The 15,594-nt window shown below is 35.1% G+C and overlaps 1 protein-coding gene across 1 annotated transcript; it reads left to right on the top strand.

Annotated features, from left to right (window-relative positions):
- Positions 1-1,784: 1,784 nt before the first annotated feature.
- Positions 1,785-8,785, top strand: LOC143623455 (uncharacterized). Its single transcript, XM_077094361.1, has 11 exons — positions 1,785-2,269; positions 5,525-6,093; positions 6,195-6,284; positions 6,375-6,614; positions 6,896-7,117; positions 7,207-7,516; positions 7,596-7,945; positions 8,041-8,150; positions 8,241-8,356; positions 8,438-8,520; positions 8,607-8,785. Exons 1-11 carry the CDS (start codon positions 2,026-2,028, stop codon positions 8,709-8,711), a joined length of 2,439 nt encoding a protein of 812 aa, XP_076950476.1. The 5' UTR covers positions 1,785-2,025; the 3' UTR covers positions 8,712-8,785.
- The last annotated feature ends 6,809 nt before the right edge of the window (positions 8,786-15,594 follow it).

Here is a 15,594-nt window from a genome sequence, read left to right as displayed (position 1 = left end):
CGGAAAATAAATTGTACGATAGAAAATTCATAAATTAATATACTTTATGGGAATATAAGAATTATGGTGTGAAAAACATTCCCTGTAAATTTTCGTTTTATCCCGATTGAAATTTGTGTGCACTTCATGTTTACGCCGACTTTTAAGTCAAAATAAGACGTCCAACACTTCGCTTAGTGCGACTATGAGTTGATGCAAATTTGTTCGGTTTCGGGTTACGACATTATAACTAGACAAAAAAATAAATTCGTCAACACCCAAATATAACAAATTAACATACCCAAAGAAATATGCGAGTTTATGAGGCAAATTGGCACGGATTTGGTAGGTATCAAAATACTACACCATAGCTAAACAAAAAAAATAGTGAACGCCCAAATACAATAAAATAACATTTTTTTTAATTAGGTTCATCATGGTACCGAATTAAACCTAAAAAAATGATTTCATCAAGGTAACATAAACAAAAAGAAACATATTTAAACCAAAAACCAAACAAAAACAAAAACAGTTAAAACACACAAAAATAAAAGAAAAAAAGTAAATAAGAAAATAAAATAACTAATTAATCTAACTTTATTAATATAAAAGTTAGGTGACACATGAAGAAAAACAAGCAAAAGTAAATATGTTGGTAGGGAGCTCGAACATGGACTGAGAAGAAGACACTTGAACTTTAAAAAGTCACTAAACATCCGACCAAGCACATTCACTGTTAAAAGAATGACATAACTTACTTAAAACTTCAAAAAAGGTCTTAAAAAGGACTTTGTGACACCAAGATTTGATATTTATCTATAGTTACAATGAACACAACTCATAAAGTAGTTTAGCTTAAAACTATTAGTAACATATTTTCTCTAAGTTAAAATTCAACTCATTCACAATGTTTTCATTCACTCCATTTATTACAAGAATTTACGGAGATGATTTCTTATGATAATGGAGTTTAAAGGCTCACAGAGCACGTGTAATTGAACATCACTAATACACACACATGAGACGAAGGCTCAGAGAACACGTGTAAATAATGTGTAAAACAATCAGATAAAAAACATGTTGTATCATACAGACATTACTTGAACTTCATTGAACAGTTTGATACCTTGAGTTAAACCAATTTTGGCATTCAATATATATTATTTAGTTATTCGCATTAGTTTTTATTTTTGCAAATCATTGTTGATATATTATAATTATCAATAATTTATTAATACATTAAATTATTTTTCTGAACGACAAATTTAAGTTATTTTGAAGACTTGAACCCAAGACCCAACTCCCAAGTTGTTACAAACAACTCATGCTCATTAATTTAGAATTCCAAATGGTTTTACATATATGCTTCTTCCGCAGATAATTATGTACACTTTACTTTTTAAAAGTATACATGATTGTGTGATTATGTTTACGATCTATTCAAAACAATTTAAGAGTAATAGTAGTTTCACTAAACATGTTAACAAACCACACCTACTTATCTTAACCCTACCTGCAAATTACTTTAACAACGCCGTAAAATCAAAACAATATAAATGTATCTTGAACCAAAGCCGCAAACATAATTAAGCGTTTGGTTCATTAATGACCAATTAGGTATGATTTTCTAGAGCTTGTTTATAAACTTATCAATTTCATATATGTGTTCCTAAGTTTATAAATCGAAATAGGTAAAAAAGAAAGATCACACAAGTGTAACCTTTCTTCACACTGACACAATATGTAACTAACTTGCTTTAAATAGCATCTTCTACACTTTATACCTTTTCTTTTTTTAATTTTTTTTATTAATAAGCTTACGTGTCATGCCACCAAAGTATCTGCATCCGAATCTGACAACCGGGCCAACTTATATCCAAAGTACACCCATACCCGAACCGACACATCCAACGTCCAAATATCCGTTCAAACAAACTAAACCAACCTTATACTATACATCTAGGGTTTCAGTTTCACCGTGCAACACACGTTCAAAACCTATTGATTAATTAATTAATTCTCCGATCAAATTCCAATTGGATAACGATGCCTCCGAAATCGGCAAGGAGACGAGGCGGACGAACCAGAGGAGCCGCGAAGGTAGCCGCCGTACAGCCTGATCCGGAGACCGTACCGCCGCTGGAGGAATCCGTTGTTCCGGCGAAAGAGGAGGATCCGGTGGAGGTTAAGGAGGAGACGGTGGAGGCGGTGAAGGTTGATGAAGAGAAAGTGGAAGAGGTTGAGGCGAAACCAGTGGTTGATGATGATGATGGAATAGATCGATCAAAGAGTAAGTTAATATTATTATTATTATTATTATTATTATAATTATGTTTTTTGATTTAGTTAGGTTTTGCTGTTATAATTTAAATATCTGATTAGGCTATACTTGTTGCTTCATTCACATGTACTTAGAGCCGAAGGTTTCTCTGGAAGCCACCTCTCTATTCCTTTGGATAGAGGTACGGTGTGCCTATATCCCACCCTCCCCAGACCCTACTTATAGCTTTGCTGTCTGTGGGATTTTACTGGGCATGATTGATTGATTGATTAGGCTATACTTGATTGCATATGGTTTAAGATTTGTTATAGGCGACGTTGAAGATAATTTGGTTTGGTGGATGATTTGTTGAGCTGAATTAAATTTAAATAGTTAACATGAATTTGATTATTTGTTAGGGTATATATGTAAGTATTATACACTTTCTAGAGTTTTAGAAAAGAATTAAGGGCTTGATTTTGAATATCAATTCTTAATTGCTGTTGTATGGGCGATATATATGCGAAAAGTACTTCCATAAGGCATCGGTCAGACCTAACTGCCTTGAGTGTTGGCAGGCGCACAAGCATAGTGAATCGGGATAAAACTGGCTGCAACCGGAAAAAAACGGTCTGAACTGTTTTGAAACGGATAAAACTGGTCTGAAACATTTAAAAGTGGCCTGGAACCAGTCTAAACTAGCCTAATACAAGCCTAAACGACGTGCTATTGCTTTTTAAGCGCCTTGTGTTTAGATGGCAGGCTCATTATTTGTGCCTTCAGTGCGCTTTGAGCCTTGGTTACTTAGAAAAGTACAGACATGGACATGAAAACATGACATGAAGCTCTTTTCTTTGTGTAAAGAAGATGGTTGTAGTGAAAGTAATGTTTATTACTTGAAGGTGTGAGAAATACATAAACAACTACATCTATTTATACACAAATAAACCCTAGCTATCAACCCATAAAAGGCCCATGGGCTTTAGCCAACTATATGGGCTAAAACCCTAATTATAACTAAATACAACTAACACTCCTCCTCAAGTTGGAGCATAGATGTTAATCATGCCCAACTTGTTACAAATAAAATCTATCTGAGCTTTCCGGAGCGGTTTAGTTAGAATGTCTGCTAGCTGAAAATTTGTCTTCACATGAACTGGTTGAATGGATGGAGGTTCAGTTTGTGTGCCTACTACTCGATCTCTGATAAGGTGGCAGTCGACCTCGATATGTTTTGTCCTCTCATGAAATACTTGATTCTTGGCTATGTGAATGGCTGACTGACTATCACAGTATAACCTCATCAAGTCATTAGAAACAACACCGAGCTCTCTGAGAAGACGACGAACCCATGTCATCTCTGATGTTACATCTGCCATGGCTCTATACTCCGATTCGGCACTCGACCGGGAAACCGTGTGTTGCTTCTTACTCTTCCATGATACAAGATTTCCTCCAACAAACACACAATATCCGGTGGTAGATCGTCGAGAAATCGGACAACCTGCCCAATCTGCATCTGAGAACCTTGATATCCGACCATCTCCTTCTTCCGTGAAGGCACCTACACGACAATGACCCTGATCGGAGTATAATATACCCAAGCCAGGTGAGGTCTTAAGATATCTTAAGACTCCGATTCGGCACTCGACCGGGAAACCGTGTGTTGCTTCTTACTCTTCCATGATACAAGATTTCCTCCAACAAACACACAATATCCGGTGGTAGATCGTCGAGAAATCGGACAACCTGCCCAATCTGCATCTGAGAACCCTGATATCCGACCATCTCTTTCTTCCGTGAAGGCACCTACACGACAATGACCCTGATCGGAGTATAATATACCCAAGCCAGGTGAGGTCTTAAGATATCTTAAGACACGAAGGGCAGCATTCCAGTGACCGGTGTATGGTGTAGCCATAAATTGGCTCAGAACACTGACAGTAAAGGAGATATCCGGTCGTGTGACGGTCAAATAATTAAGTTTACCAACCAACCGTCTGTATCGCTCAGGATCTTTCATTGGATCTCCTACCTTTGGGTGGAGTTTCTTTGTAGAAAGCATTGGGGTATCAACAGGTTTACAACCCAGTAAGCCACATTCAGTTAACATATCAAGAACATACTTTCGTTGGGAGAGAAGTATTCCATGTGGAGAGCGGGATACTTCTATGCCAAGGAAATACCTCAATCGACCTAAGTCGCTGACCTGAAACTGAGACTGAAGAAACTGCTTGAGTTCGATAATCCCGACCTCGTCATCACCTGTGATTATAATGTCATCCACATAAACCCTAGCTATCAACCCATAAAAGGCCCATGGGCTTTAGCCAACTATATGGGCTAAAACCCTAATTATAACTAAATACAACTAACACTTTGTTTCTTTGGAATGGAAGTAGCGATTTAATAGATAGGGAGATAACTAGCTGCAATACGTGTTTTTGTTAAAGAATTACGTGCTTTCAACACACTAAATGCGTGAAAAAGAGCTTTTTCTTATAAGAATATAGATGCTGTTGTTGTGAAGAAACACTTCGACATGGCATGATGCCATGTACATCGATCTGACCTTGAATTTGGTAGTAGATTTTTTTCTGAAGAGAAAAGAATATAAGATAATATTACATTCATCAGATACAAATTAAGAGAATTCCATGAGTGGACTTGTTTGTTCATTGTCTATGCCTTTCCGGCACTACCTTCTAAGAGACTTCATATGGAAAGATAAAGTATCCACCACATCAAATCTCTTCTTTAGTGAGACTATAAAATATGAAAGTTGACTGACATTTAAGTCTATATAGCATTTGCTATCTCCAAGGGGGTGCCTTTTTAAGGAATGCAATGCTTATCAGCATTAATGTGTATCTTGAACAATCACTATAATTCTTCTCATGTTTGGACTGTTAGTATAATATTGGAAGAAACCCCATATCTTTTATAATAACATTAAGTAGGACCACCATATGGTTAAAAATCACTAATCAAAGGAGAAGAAAGCAATGGAGCTTTCTTACCAAGGTGGATCAGTTTTTATATCTATATTTACCTGTTTTCATGGTATATCTTACAACTATGAAGTATTACCTGTTCAAATTTGAAGTATCAAGCACGGGAGCTGCTTCACGCTGCTTATTACATTGTTGTAAGCTAACAGCATATATATTTAAGTTGGTAATAAAGGGACCTCTCTATTCATGGACTAGCTTCTTTATGTTGGAATGTTGATCAAGATTCCACTAAGCCAAATGTAAGTATTCTCATTGCCTTTATGCATGACAGGAGAAGACTCTAGTGATGTGAAAGATTCTGTTGAGGAATATGAAAAAGGTGAACGGTTGGATTTGGAGGATAATGATCCAGAAGAATCCGAACCCGAGGAATATGCTGGTGAGGATGGAGATGTTGGTGAGGAGGAAGTTCATGAAGGAGATGTTGGTGATGAGGAAGATGGTGATGATATACACGAGGGAGAAATGGAAGTGGAAGATCCTACTGCTGTAATGGAGCCAGAAGATGAAGCACATGACCATGACCATGAACCCGAGCCTGAGCCTGAGCATGAGCATGAACTAGCTGCTGATGAGCATGCTGACATGGCGAATGAACAAGAACATCATGATGTTTTCAAAGAAAGACGCAAACGGAAAGAGTTTGAAATCTTTGTTGGTGGATTGGATAAAGATGCAACTGAAAGTGATCTTAGGAAAGTGTTTAGTGCAGTTGGCGAAATTTCGGAAGTTAGGCTTATGATGAATGCTCAAACAAAGAAGAACAAAGGGTTTGCCTTCATTCGTTTTGCCACTGTTGAACAAGCAAAACGAGCATGTGTAGAACTAAAAAACCCTGTGGTATTTACTTTTTTTTCCACATAGTTATAGGTATTTAGGGAAAATTCTGATTTTGATAACATATTGAAGTCAAATAACGTCTTTCGTACCACCAAATTCAGGTTAATGGGAAAGAATGCGGTGTTACACCAAGTCAAGACAGTGATACTTTATTTTTGGGTAACATATGCAAGACATGGACCAAGGAAGCTGTAAGTAGACTTGGTGTCTTGTGTAATGTTAGTTAAACTGTTAAAAGTTAATTGATAGATATCTGTCACTGATATTAAATGTGAATCCAGTTAAAAGAAAAGTTGAAGAAGTATGGTGTTGATACAGTGGAAGATTTGACATTGGTTGAAGACAACCAAAGTGAAGGATTTAGTCGGGGCTTTGCATTTTTGGAATTTTCTTCACGATCGGATGCCATGGATGCGTATAAGCGTCTGCAAAAGAGAAATGTGACATTTGGTGTTGATAGACCCACTAAGGTTTCTTTTGCAGATTCTTTTATTGACCCTGGTGATGAGGTCATGGCCCAGGTAAACTGTTTGGTTGTATGCACACACACATACACACATGTTTACGTATACGTATATGTATCTCTGAATCACTTAGTTTGAAAAATGATAGATCATATTTGTAGTAATACAACTTTTGTATCTGTGTTAACACATTATTTATATATTTGTGAAGTTCTGAAGTGGATTGAAAATGTGATTGTGGGGTGGGCCTAATGCATTACGACCCACACTTTAATATCATTTGTTTTGACTTCAACTTGTTTGATTTGTTAATCAATTTAGACTTAATATTTTTCCAGGTTAAGACGGTTTTTATAGATGGTCTGCCTGCTTCCTGGGATGAGGTTCGGGTGCGGGATCTTCTAAAAAAGTATGGGTCGGTGGAAAAAATTGAGCTGGCTCGTAACATGCCCTCTGCCAGAAGAAAGGATTACGGGTTCATCACATTTGGAACACATGATGCAGCTTTAACATGTGCTAAAAGTATTAATAATCAAGATCTTGGAGAAGGAGATAACAAGGTTAGTTTTGACACATTAATATATTCATTTAATTATTAACTGATACCTATATTTTCTCATTTATAATTCTTATGACTTATGAATATCAGGCTAAAGTCAGGGCCCGACTGTCACGACCACTTCAAAGAAGCAAAGCAAAACACGTCTCCCGTGGTGACTTTCGACCTACTCGTCCTTCTCCTAGCTCTTACAGGGGCTCGTTGGCTCGACCTGTACCGCGTAGTCTACCTCCACGCAGTATAAGAAGTACTAGAGGACGTTTACCGCCTGTTGTGGACCGTGGTTTTAAAAGGCCTGCTGGATTAATATCCAGACGGCCTGTTGCACCCTTGCCACCATGTGGAAGGCGTGCTCGGCCCGTGGCTCCTTTACCGAGGGCTTACGATAGAAGGCCACCCGGTATGCTTTATTAAATACTAATAATTTATGTGTAGATCCTTTTTTTAGATGCATAATTATTAGGAATGTTTTTATACAGTTCCTTCACACCCAAAGAGTAGCTTGAAGCGGGAGTACAGTCGACGTGAGGAGCTGCCGCCAAGAAGCAGGGCGGTTGTCGACTATGGCCCGCCACCTAGATCCGCCCCAGAGAGACACTCATCTTACAGAGACAGTTATCACCCGACACGTGTACCACCCCCCGCCTATGCTGATATTCCACGAGGGCCCTCTCATTCTTCATCAAGAAGAGCCGCCTACGCAGATTCTGGCAACTACCGTGAAATCCGCCCTCGTGATTATGAAAGACCGCCTCCGAGCTATCGTGAAACCCGCCCTCGTGATTATGAACCTCCAGTCTCTGGTTCAAAACGTTCATATGCTGCACTGGTTAGTTAGTTACAGCCGATATAATAATGATACACGTATCAACATTCTATATCACAATTCCCAACAATTAATTGATTTTTTTTAAATGTTTGAAGGACGACGTTCCACCTCGCTATGCGGATGCTGAAGTACGCCCATCGCGTGTGCGCTTGGACTATGAAATGGGCGGTCGATCTTTACAGTATGGAGATCTATACAGCGAGAGGTTTAATTTTATTTTTGTATATATCTGTCTTGAAACATCATTTAAGTTAGAATTATGTTATCTAATGTTTTGCATGATATAATTTGTCAGAATTGAAAGATCAAACATAGGAGGAGGATATGGTGGTAGCAGGAGTCAATTGTCTGGTCAGGATTCTCACGGTCTTTATAGCAGCAGCAGCCGTCAGGGCATGTCTTATGGTGGAGGTGTGCCACATCACCAACTTGTTTATAAGGTTGTTTTAGGAACCTTTTTATTAGTCCACTCATGTTTTTCTGACTGTGCAGGCTCTTACAGTGGCGGTGAGGGTGGTGGTGGTATGTACTCGTCAAGCTATGGCGGTGGTGACTATATTTCGCGTGGCAGTGATGTATGTACCTAAGTCTTGATTTTCTAATATACTTTGATTTAAATTAGTACGAATGAGTTAGGATTTGATGTTTGGGGTATGTGCAGGTTGGTGGAAGCTCTTACTCGTCATCTATGTATTCTGGTCGTAGCATGGGTGGCAGCGGTGGTTACATGGGCGGTGGCGGAGGAGGATCTGGATCCTACTATTGAGGTGCACACCATTGTTAAGTTGATGCTGCTGAATGCATTATGATGATGATGTGATGTTTACACATGATGTGATTTTAGAGTGTTTTTTATTGTATCAAACTTGATATAAGTTGTTTTCAATTTGAATGGTTTTTATTTATTGTTATTATCATTAACTGTATATCTTCAAGAGAAGGTTTTTTTATGTACTCCACAGAACGCTGACAATAAATAATGAGATATCTTCTAAGTATTGAAGATAAAAAGAATATAATTAGTAATATCTGATCTCCATGACAGCTAATAATGTTGACTGCCTAGCGCCTTAACCTTCTCTTTGTTTTGATTTTTGATCTTATCTTTCTACTCAAACACTTCACATTGAAGATCTTATATTTTTATTGTACGTTAAATAAAATATGTTGTAGAATATAAGTAGTTTTTATTTTATTTATTTAAGTTTTAGATTTGTATGCTAGATATCATGAAATAATAAAATGAAAATTTAATAATTTAAATAACGAAGATTTGAAGTTATAAAATTGTATTTTAAGATAAGATGTAATTAAATTCTCTTGTGACTTATTAGAATAAATTGATCACAAAAGCTTTTGTATATAAAGATTTTAAATTGGGAAAATTCCCAAATTAAGTGTTTATGAAAACGTTTTTCAGGTTTTAGGTGCCATTTGCGATAAATTCCTAAAATAGATATTATAATCTAGTCGCGACGAGTAGTTTGTATAACCAATTAAAACTTGACACGTGTTTTTAAACTAACAATAACAAGCAGATGAAAACGTTTTTCAGGTTTTAGGTGCCATTTGCAATAAATTCCTAAAATAGATATTATAATCTAGTCGCGACGAGTAGTTTGTATAACCAATTAAAACTTGACACGTGTCTTTAAACTAACAATAACAAGCAGATTTACTAACCATTTACTCGTCACGACTAAATAAGTTTTATGTCTTATAATCAACCCTCACGAGTAATTCATAAGTTCTTTACTCGCGACAAATAGATTGCAAGGTTAAACTAGTCGCGACAAGTTAACTACTAATAAACTACTCGTGTAGGGAATGTAAACCAGGTAAACTAGTCGTCGCGACTAAAGAACGTATGAATTACTCGTGGGCGTTGATTACGAGGCATAAAACTTATTTAGTCGTGAGGAGTATATATTAGTGAATCTGCTCGTTACGGTTAATTTAAGGGCACATGACAAGTTTTAACTGGTTCTACAAACTACCCGTGTGTAATCATAAACTACTCGTCATGACTAGTTTATAATACATATTTTAAGAATTTCTTGCAAATGACACTTAAAACATGAAAAACATTTTCATAAACGCTAATTTTGAGAATTTTCCCTTTTAAATTAGTATAGTTTTTAATTTTTTAAATTGATCACATAGTTTGTGTGTTTTAAAGTTTGCCGTTCTTTTAGAAATTTAAAAGCTAGTATAGTTTTCATTTTCTATAAATTAACCCCACAGTTTTTCACTTTAAACTTTAGTCTAGCCATAAAGTTTTATTTTTCTATTTTTGATTAAAAAAAACTAATTATTTAAGTTTTATTAATTATTATTATCATTATTATTATGCAAGTTGGATTAAAATAATCCAACCTTTTATTTATTGACCGCTAATAATCTCACACAAGTTATTTTTCTCTAGTAGTCACACCTTTTTCATATTTTATGGTTTATAATCACCCGTTAAAAATAGGTAACAACGTTAGTTTAATGCTGATGTGGCTTGATTTGTTGGCATGTGACGTGACATTTTTTTATTTTTTATTTTTCCTTTAACTATATTATGTGGATTTCATCACCCCATTTAACTCATATGAAGCCCTAATTCCACCATACATACATGCATACATACATATAAAATTAGGCCTACAAGTTCTCCTTAATTCCACGTAACTCTGACATAGCTGCCACATGACATCCCATTCACAGGAGCTCCGGTCAAAGCTGTAAATCCGAAGACTACGACTATCGTCTAGTGTTAACCGTCACAATAGTCGGTCACCATAATCATAGGTAATTAACGATTGTTCGTTTTCCAATTCTGGCATAATATAAACTTAAAACACGTTACATATTGAATAATATCAAAGCCTCCCATTCGTCATCGCAGTATGCAAATTCAACCTCCATCTCATTATGATCCCCGCACAAATCCAGACTCGAATACTCATTCAACGACTCCTTCACCATGTTCAAACGACTTATCGAACACGTGTCAGGCACTCTCCCTTGACAAAAAGTGGAATAAACGCCTTCTCGAACGCCATATTCCAAGTCATGTGAAAATTTTGTTGCAGGTGGAATTAGGGCTCCAACGGATATTTGGGGGTTAATTGAGGTGAGGGATTCCACGTATTTTTGCTAAAAAGAAAATAAAAAAGCCAAAGTGAGATTTTTAATTGTGAACACATCAAACCATGTCAGCATTAAACTAACGCCATTACCTATTATTAACGGGTGACTATAAACCATAAAATATGAAAAATGTGGGACTACTATAGGGGAATAGTTGAGCTTAGATTATTATTGGCCAATACATAAAATATGAGATTATTTTAATTCAATTTGCCTTATTATTATTATTATTATTATTTACTTTCCGTTGACGTTATACTATAATTTTTGTGATAAACTGATACCGACATTGGTGCAAGTATCTATTTACGGTTTTCTATCGATGTTAAACAATTGTTGGTATCTTTTGGGCATGTTTAGACTTTAATCATGTCTAAGGTGTTCGATTTTAACACCCCGGCTAAAGCGGAATACGCCCGAGTGTGATGTACAGATTGCCCAAAACACATGTGGCACTATTAAGCGACAAAATTATAATTAATTCATTCAAATCCCAAGTACACAAGTTTATCAAATGAACAAATACAAAGAGAAAGAAACAAAACAAACGCCTTCTTGTTTATTATTTAAATAACTTAACTTCTAGTGACTTCATCTGTTTCATCCTCTAATAAAGGTATCTGTAACATATATATAAAATAATGCCAACTAACTTAATAGTTGGTGAGTTCAGACGGTTGAATACATAAAAACCATACAATTACATGAAAACTTGTGAAAAACACATAAGGGTTCTTTACACTAGAATCAATGTTCCATGAGTGTAAAGAATAAATGAAGGTCTTTTTCAGTTGGGATTGTGCACCAACGTACTTAGATCGGAGTCCCTTTTCCACTAGAAACAATGGTCCATGAGTGAAAAGGGGGGCGTATGATCATACTTATCGAAGAAATCCATGCACGTAATAATTGAGCAAGTAACAAGTAAACACACAAGTCCATGATGCGAATTGTAGTTTGTCAATAATAAATAATCGAAATTGAATCTTTAATAGGATATATATGCTACTCCCAAAATAGTTTAAAAAAATGGTAAAAAGTGGGTGTGAGAAACTCACCTTTGATATTGGAGACAACTTGAAGTAATAACCGAAGCGAGTTAACAAACGAAGCAATTTAATCTCACGAAACTATAAATAATAACGAATATACAAAAATCAAGGACTAGCTACCGGAATTATAAAGTTAATTAACTTATGGTAAATGGGGACTTGGGGATTTTTAATGAGTTTAACAAAAATGAATAAAGTTTACATAAATCATTTGATGTTTATTAGTTGAAAAATGTTTTGTAGACAAATAATTATAACTTATTAATATAAGATTAAATAATAATATTAATAACAATTTATGATTAAACATTTGTTTCCAAGTAACATAATTAATTAATTAACTTAAATGTTTTGTATGAATTCTCTTAAAGAAAATTATAAATAGTAGTTATGTTGAAATAAAATAAACAATAATTAATTTACTCAATTATTAATTCAAAGATATGAAGTATGTTATATCTATTGTAAAATATTTTAAATAAAAGAAATTTTTGTAAATAATCTTATTTAAAAGAAAGTTTATAAGTTATGATGATCAACGAATCATAAGATTTAGATAAATATATATTCATGTCTGTTCTTGCAAATTAACTAGGCTTGATCCAAGATTTAGAAAAATCAAAGTGTTCATCTTGGATATCCATGATCATAATGATTCTTAAAACCAAAATTTAATATTTTTATGATAAAAGTAACACGATCGTGAAGAACAACTTATGAACAAGTATGAACATTCAAGATAAAATCAAAACAAAAGCTATAAAATGCTTGAAATGGTAACCACTTACTTGTTAGTGCTCTTAAAGTTAAGAAAAGAATGGATTAAGGCGTGAAAATAATGGAGGATTTGTCCTCCTTTTATATTGAAAATATAGAGTTGTTATGTCTTAAAAAAATTATGAAAATTAATCATATTTTATATAATTAAAACACAAATAAAAAATTGTTTAATAGGGTATTCAAAAGGTTTAACTATTTTAATAAATTTTATTGAATTAAAACATTCATTAGTTTTTATTAGTTAAGTAACATATGAAAAGATGATGATAATAATAAAATTAATAATAATAATAAATAATAAAATTAGTAGTTGTAGTTAAATAATAATTCTAGTAAATTGCATGAGACATGTACATAAATATTTGATCTTGATTATGAATGCTTTTAATGAGTATGTAATACTATAAGGGTGGTGAAATGTATAATTGCATAGAAATGATCACATAAAATACATTAACGGAAATTGAGATTAATTAATAATATTATAAAAATATATAAATTTAAATAGAAAGAAAACAGAAAATTTATAATAGGTCGGGTTTTCGGGTTTGAAAAATAACGAATGTTACATCGATTGATATAAATCACTTGTCGATATCCTTTTGGGCATACATGTCTCAACTATATTTATTTTGTTATTCCATTAAATTGTCATATCAAATGTTATTACCGTAACAAATCAAACTAATACCGATCTAAATTAAACATACCACAAGTCCACAACAATGTTGAATGGTATATGTTTCAACCATTGACAAATAACAAAGTTAGATAGTCAAAGTGCATGAAAAGTAGTAGACAAGGTTTTGTTTAACAGAAACAATTTTTTTTTTAATATTTCTATAAAGACGGAATTACAAATTTTGTCCTTTGAAAAAAGCCAAATTATGGTTCGTGTCCTTTTTTTAGTTTCCTTGCAGGCGGTATCCTTTAAACATTATTTTCCTACACATTATGTCCTTTACGCTAACTGGGTTAGAAAAACTCAGTTAAATACCCTCACGTGAGAAGCATGTGAGGGCATATTGGTCTTTTCATGTATACCTGCAAATTTATAACATCTTCCCCCACCTTTCTCTCTTCTTTCTCTCTACGCCACCACCACACCATCACCACACCATCACCATACCACAACCACTTTGGTCACCATACCCCCACCCACCTCATTGCAGATTCCCTACCATTCCATTCAACCCACCAATCATCATCACTCCCAAATCTCCACCGCCGCCATCAACCACCCATCTCCCACCACCACCATTACCCTCCACCACCTCCTCTCCGACTCACAAACCACCGCCACACTTTCCGTTCACAAACGCAAACGATCCACATCACCCGAACCCGACCCATCCTCTTCCAAAACCAGTAACAACCACTGCCTACGGCACCATCACATAATTTTTTCAACAGCCACGTAAAGCTCTAAACTCTTTTTTTTTCTGTCCACCAAAATACCAATGTGTGCCAATTTGATTCCCTGCAGCGACCTCCACCAATTTTTTTTGCGGTTTCCAATTCACCTAACCCACCCATACCCAAAACCCCCAATCGGATCCGGCCACCACCACCATCGGAATCTTTCGCCTCTACCTCCACCACCACCGGATCCGACCACCTCCAACCCATCCAACACCACTGATTTGTCCCAGATCCAGCAAAGAGAAAAAACGTCCCAGATCTAGCGAACAAGGATGGTTGTTGTTAATTAGGGTTTCGATTGGTGCGGTTAATTAGGATTGCAGCGGCTTTATAACAATCATGTCGTCTTCCTCGCCGGAGAAGATGACCGGAGATGGTGCCGGATTTAAGAAGAAAGTGAGTTGGTTTTTGGTGGCTAAGTGGTGTGGAGACAGGGAGGGAGAGGAGTAGAGAGAGAGAGAGAGAGAGAGAGAGAATACGGGAAGAGAGAGAGAGAGTATCACTTTATATATATTATTATTATTTATTTTTACAATAATATATTTGAAAAAGACCAATATGCCCTCACATGCTTCTCACGTGAGGGTATTTAACTGAGTTTTTCTAACCCAGTTAGCGTAAAGGACATAATGTGTAGGAAAATAATGTTTAAAGGATACCGCCTGCAAGGAAACTAAAAAAAGGACACGAACCGTAATTTGACTTTTTTTAAAGGATAAAATTTGTAATTCTGTCTTCTATAAATAACTAAATAATTTTTCTGTTTAATGTGATTTCAAAATAAATATTATTAACAATAATAAATAATAATAATAATCTAACTATTATGTAAATAAAAGGATACGTTGTAACATCAATTAAAATGGTTATAACTTCAAGATTCTCAACCTATCACATATCTTCATCTCTATAATTAACTAAAAAATACTAAATTTCTCTCTTATGTTCGATTAAATAACATTTTTTTATACTTTTATCAGTACATTTTTTTTTCTTTTTTATTCACAACCAATTGAACAAATATTAAAAAATAAATAGAGGAAAACCTTGTTTGTCCAAATTTACAAAAAAATCACTACATTTTCTCTCTCAACCCTATGATTTACACTTACAACCATTCAAAACTTCACCCTATAATTTGCAAACTTATCTCACATAATTTTAATGGATTGAATGAGAATGCTTTAAAATGGGTCTCTTCAAAAGATGCCTCCATCGTTCGTACTCGGGTCTCTTCAAGAGATGCCTCCATCGTTC

The sequence above is a fragment of the Bidens hawaiensis genome, unplaced genomic scaffold, assembly GCF_021521415.1.
Source record: "Bidens hawaiensis isolate Kalapana, Puna unplaced genomic scaffold, B.hawaiensis_p1.1 tig00003469_1, whole genome shotgun sequence".
NCBI classification, from domain to species: Eukaryota; Viridiplantae; Streptophyta; class Magnoliopsida; order Asterales; family Asteraceae; genus Bidens; species Bidens hawaiensis.
The sequence above is the reverse complement of the archived record's forward strand: the minus strand, read 5'-3'. Positions and strand labels throughout refer to the sequence as shown.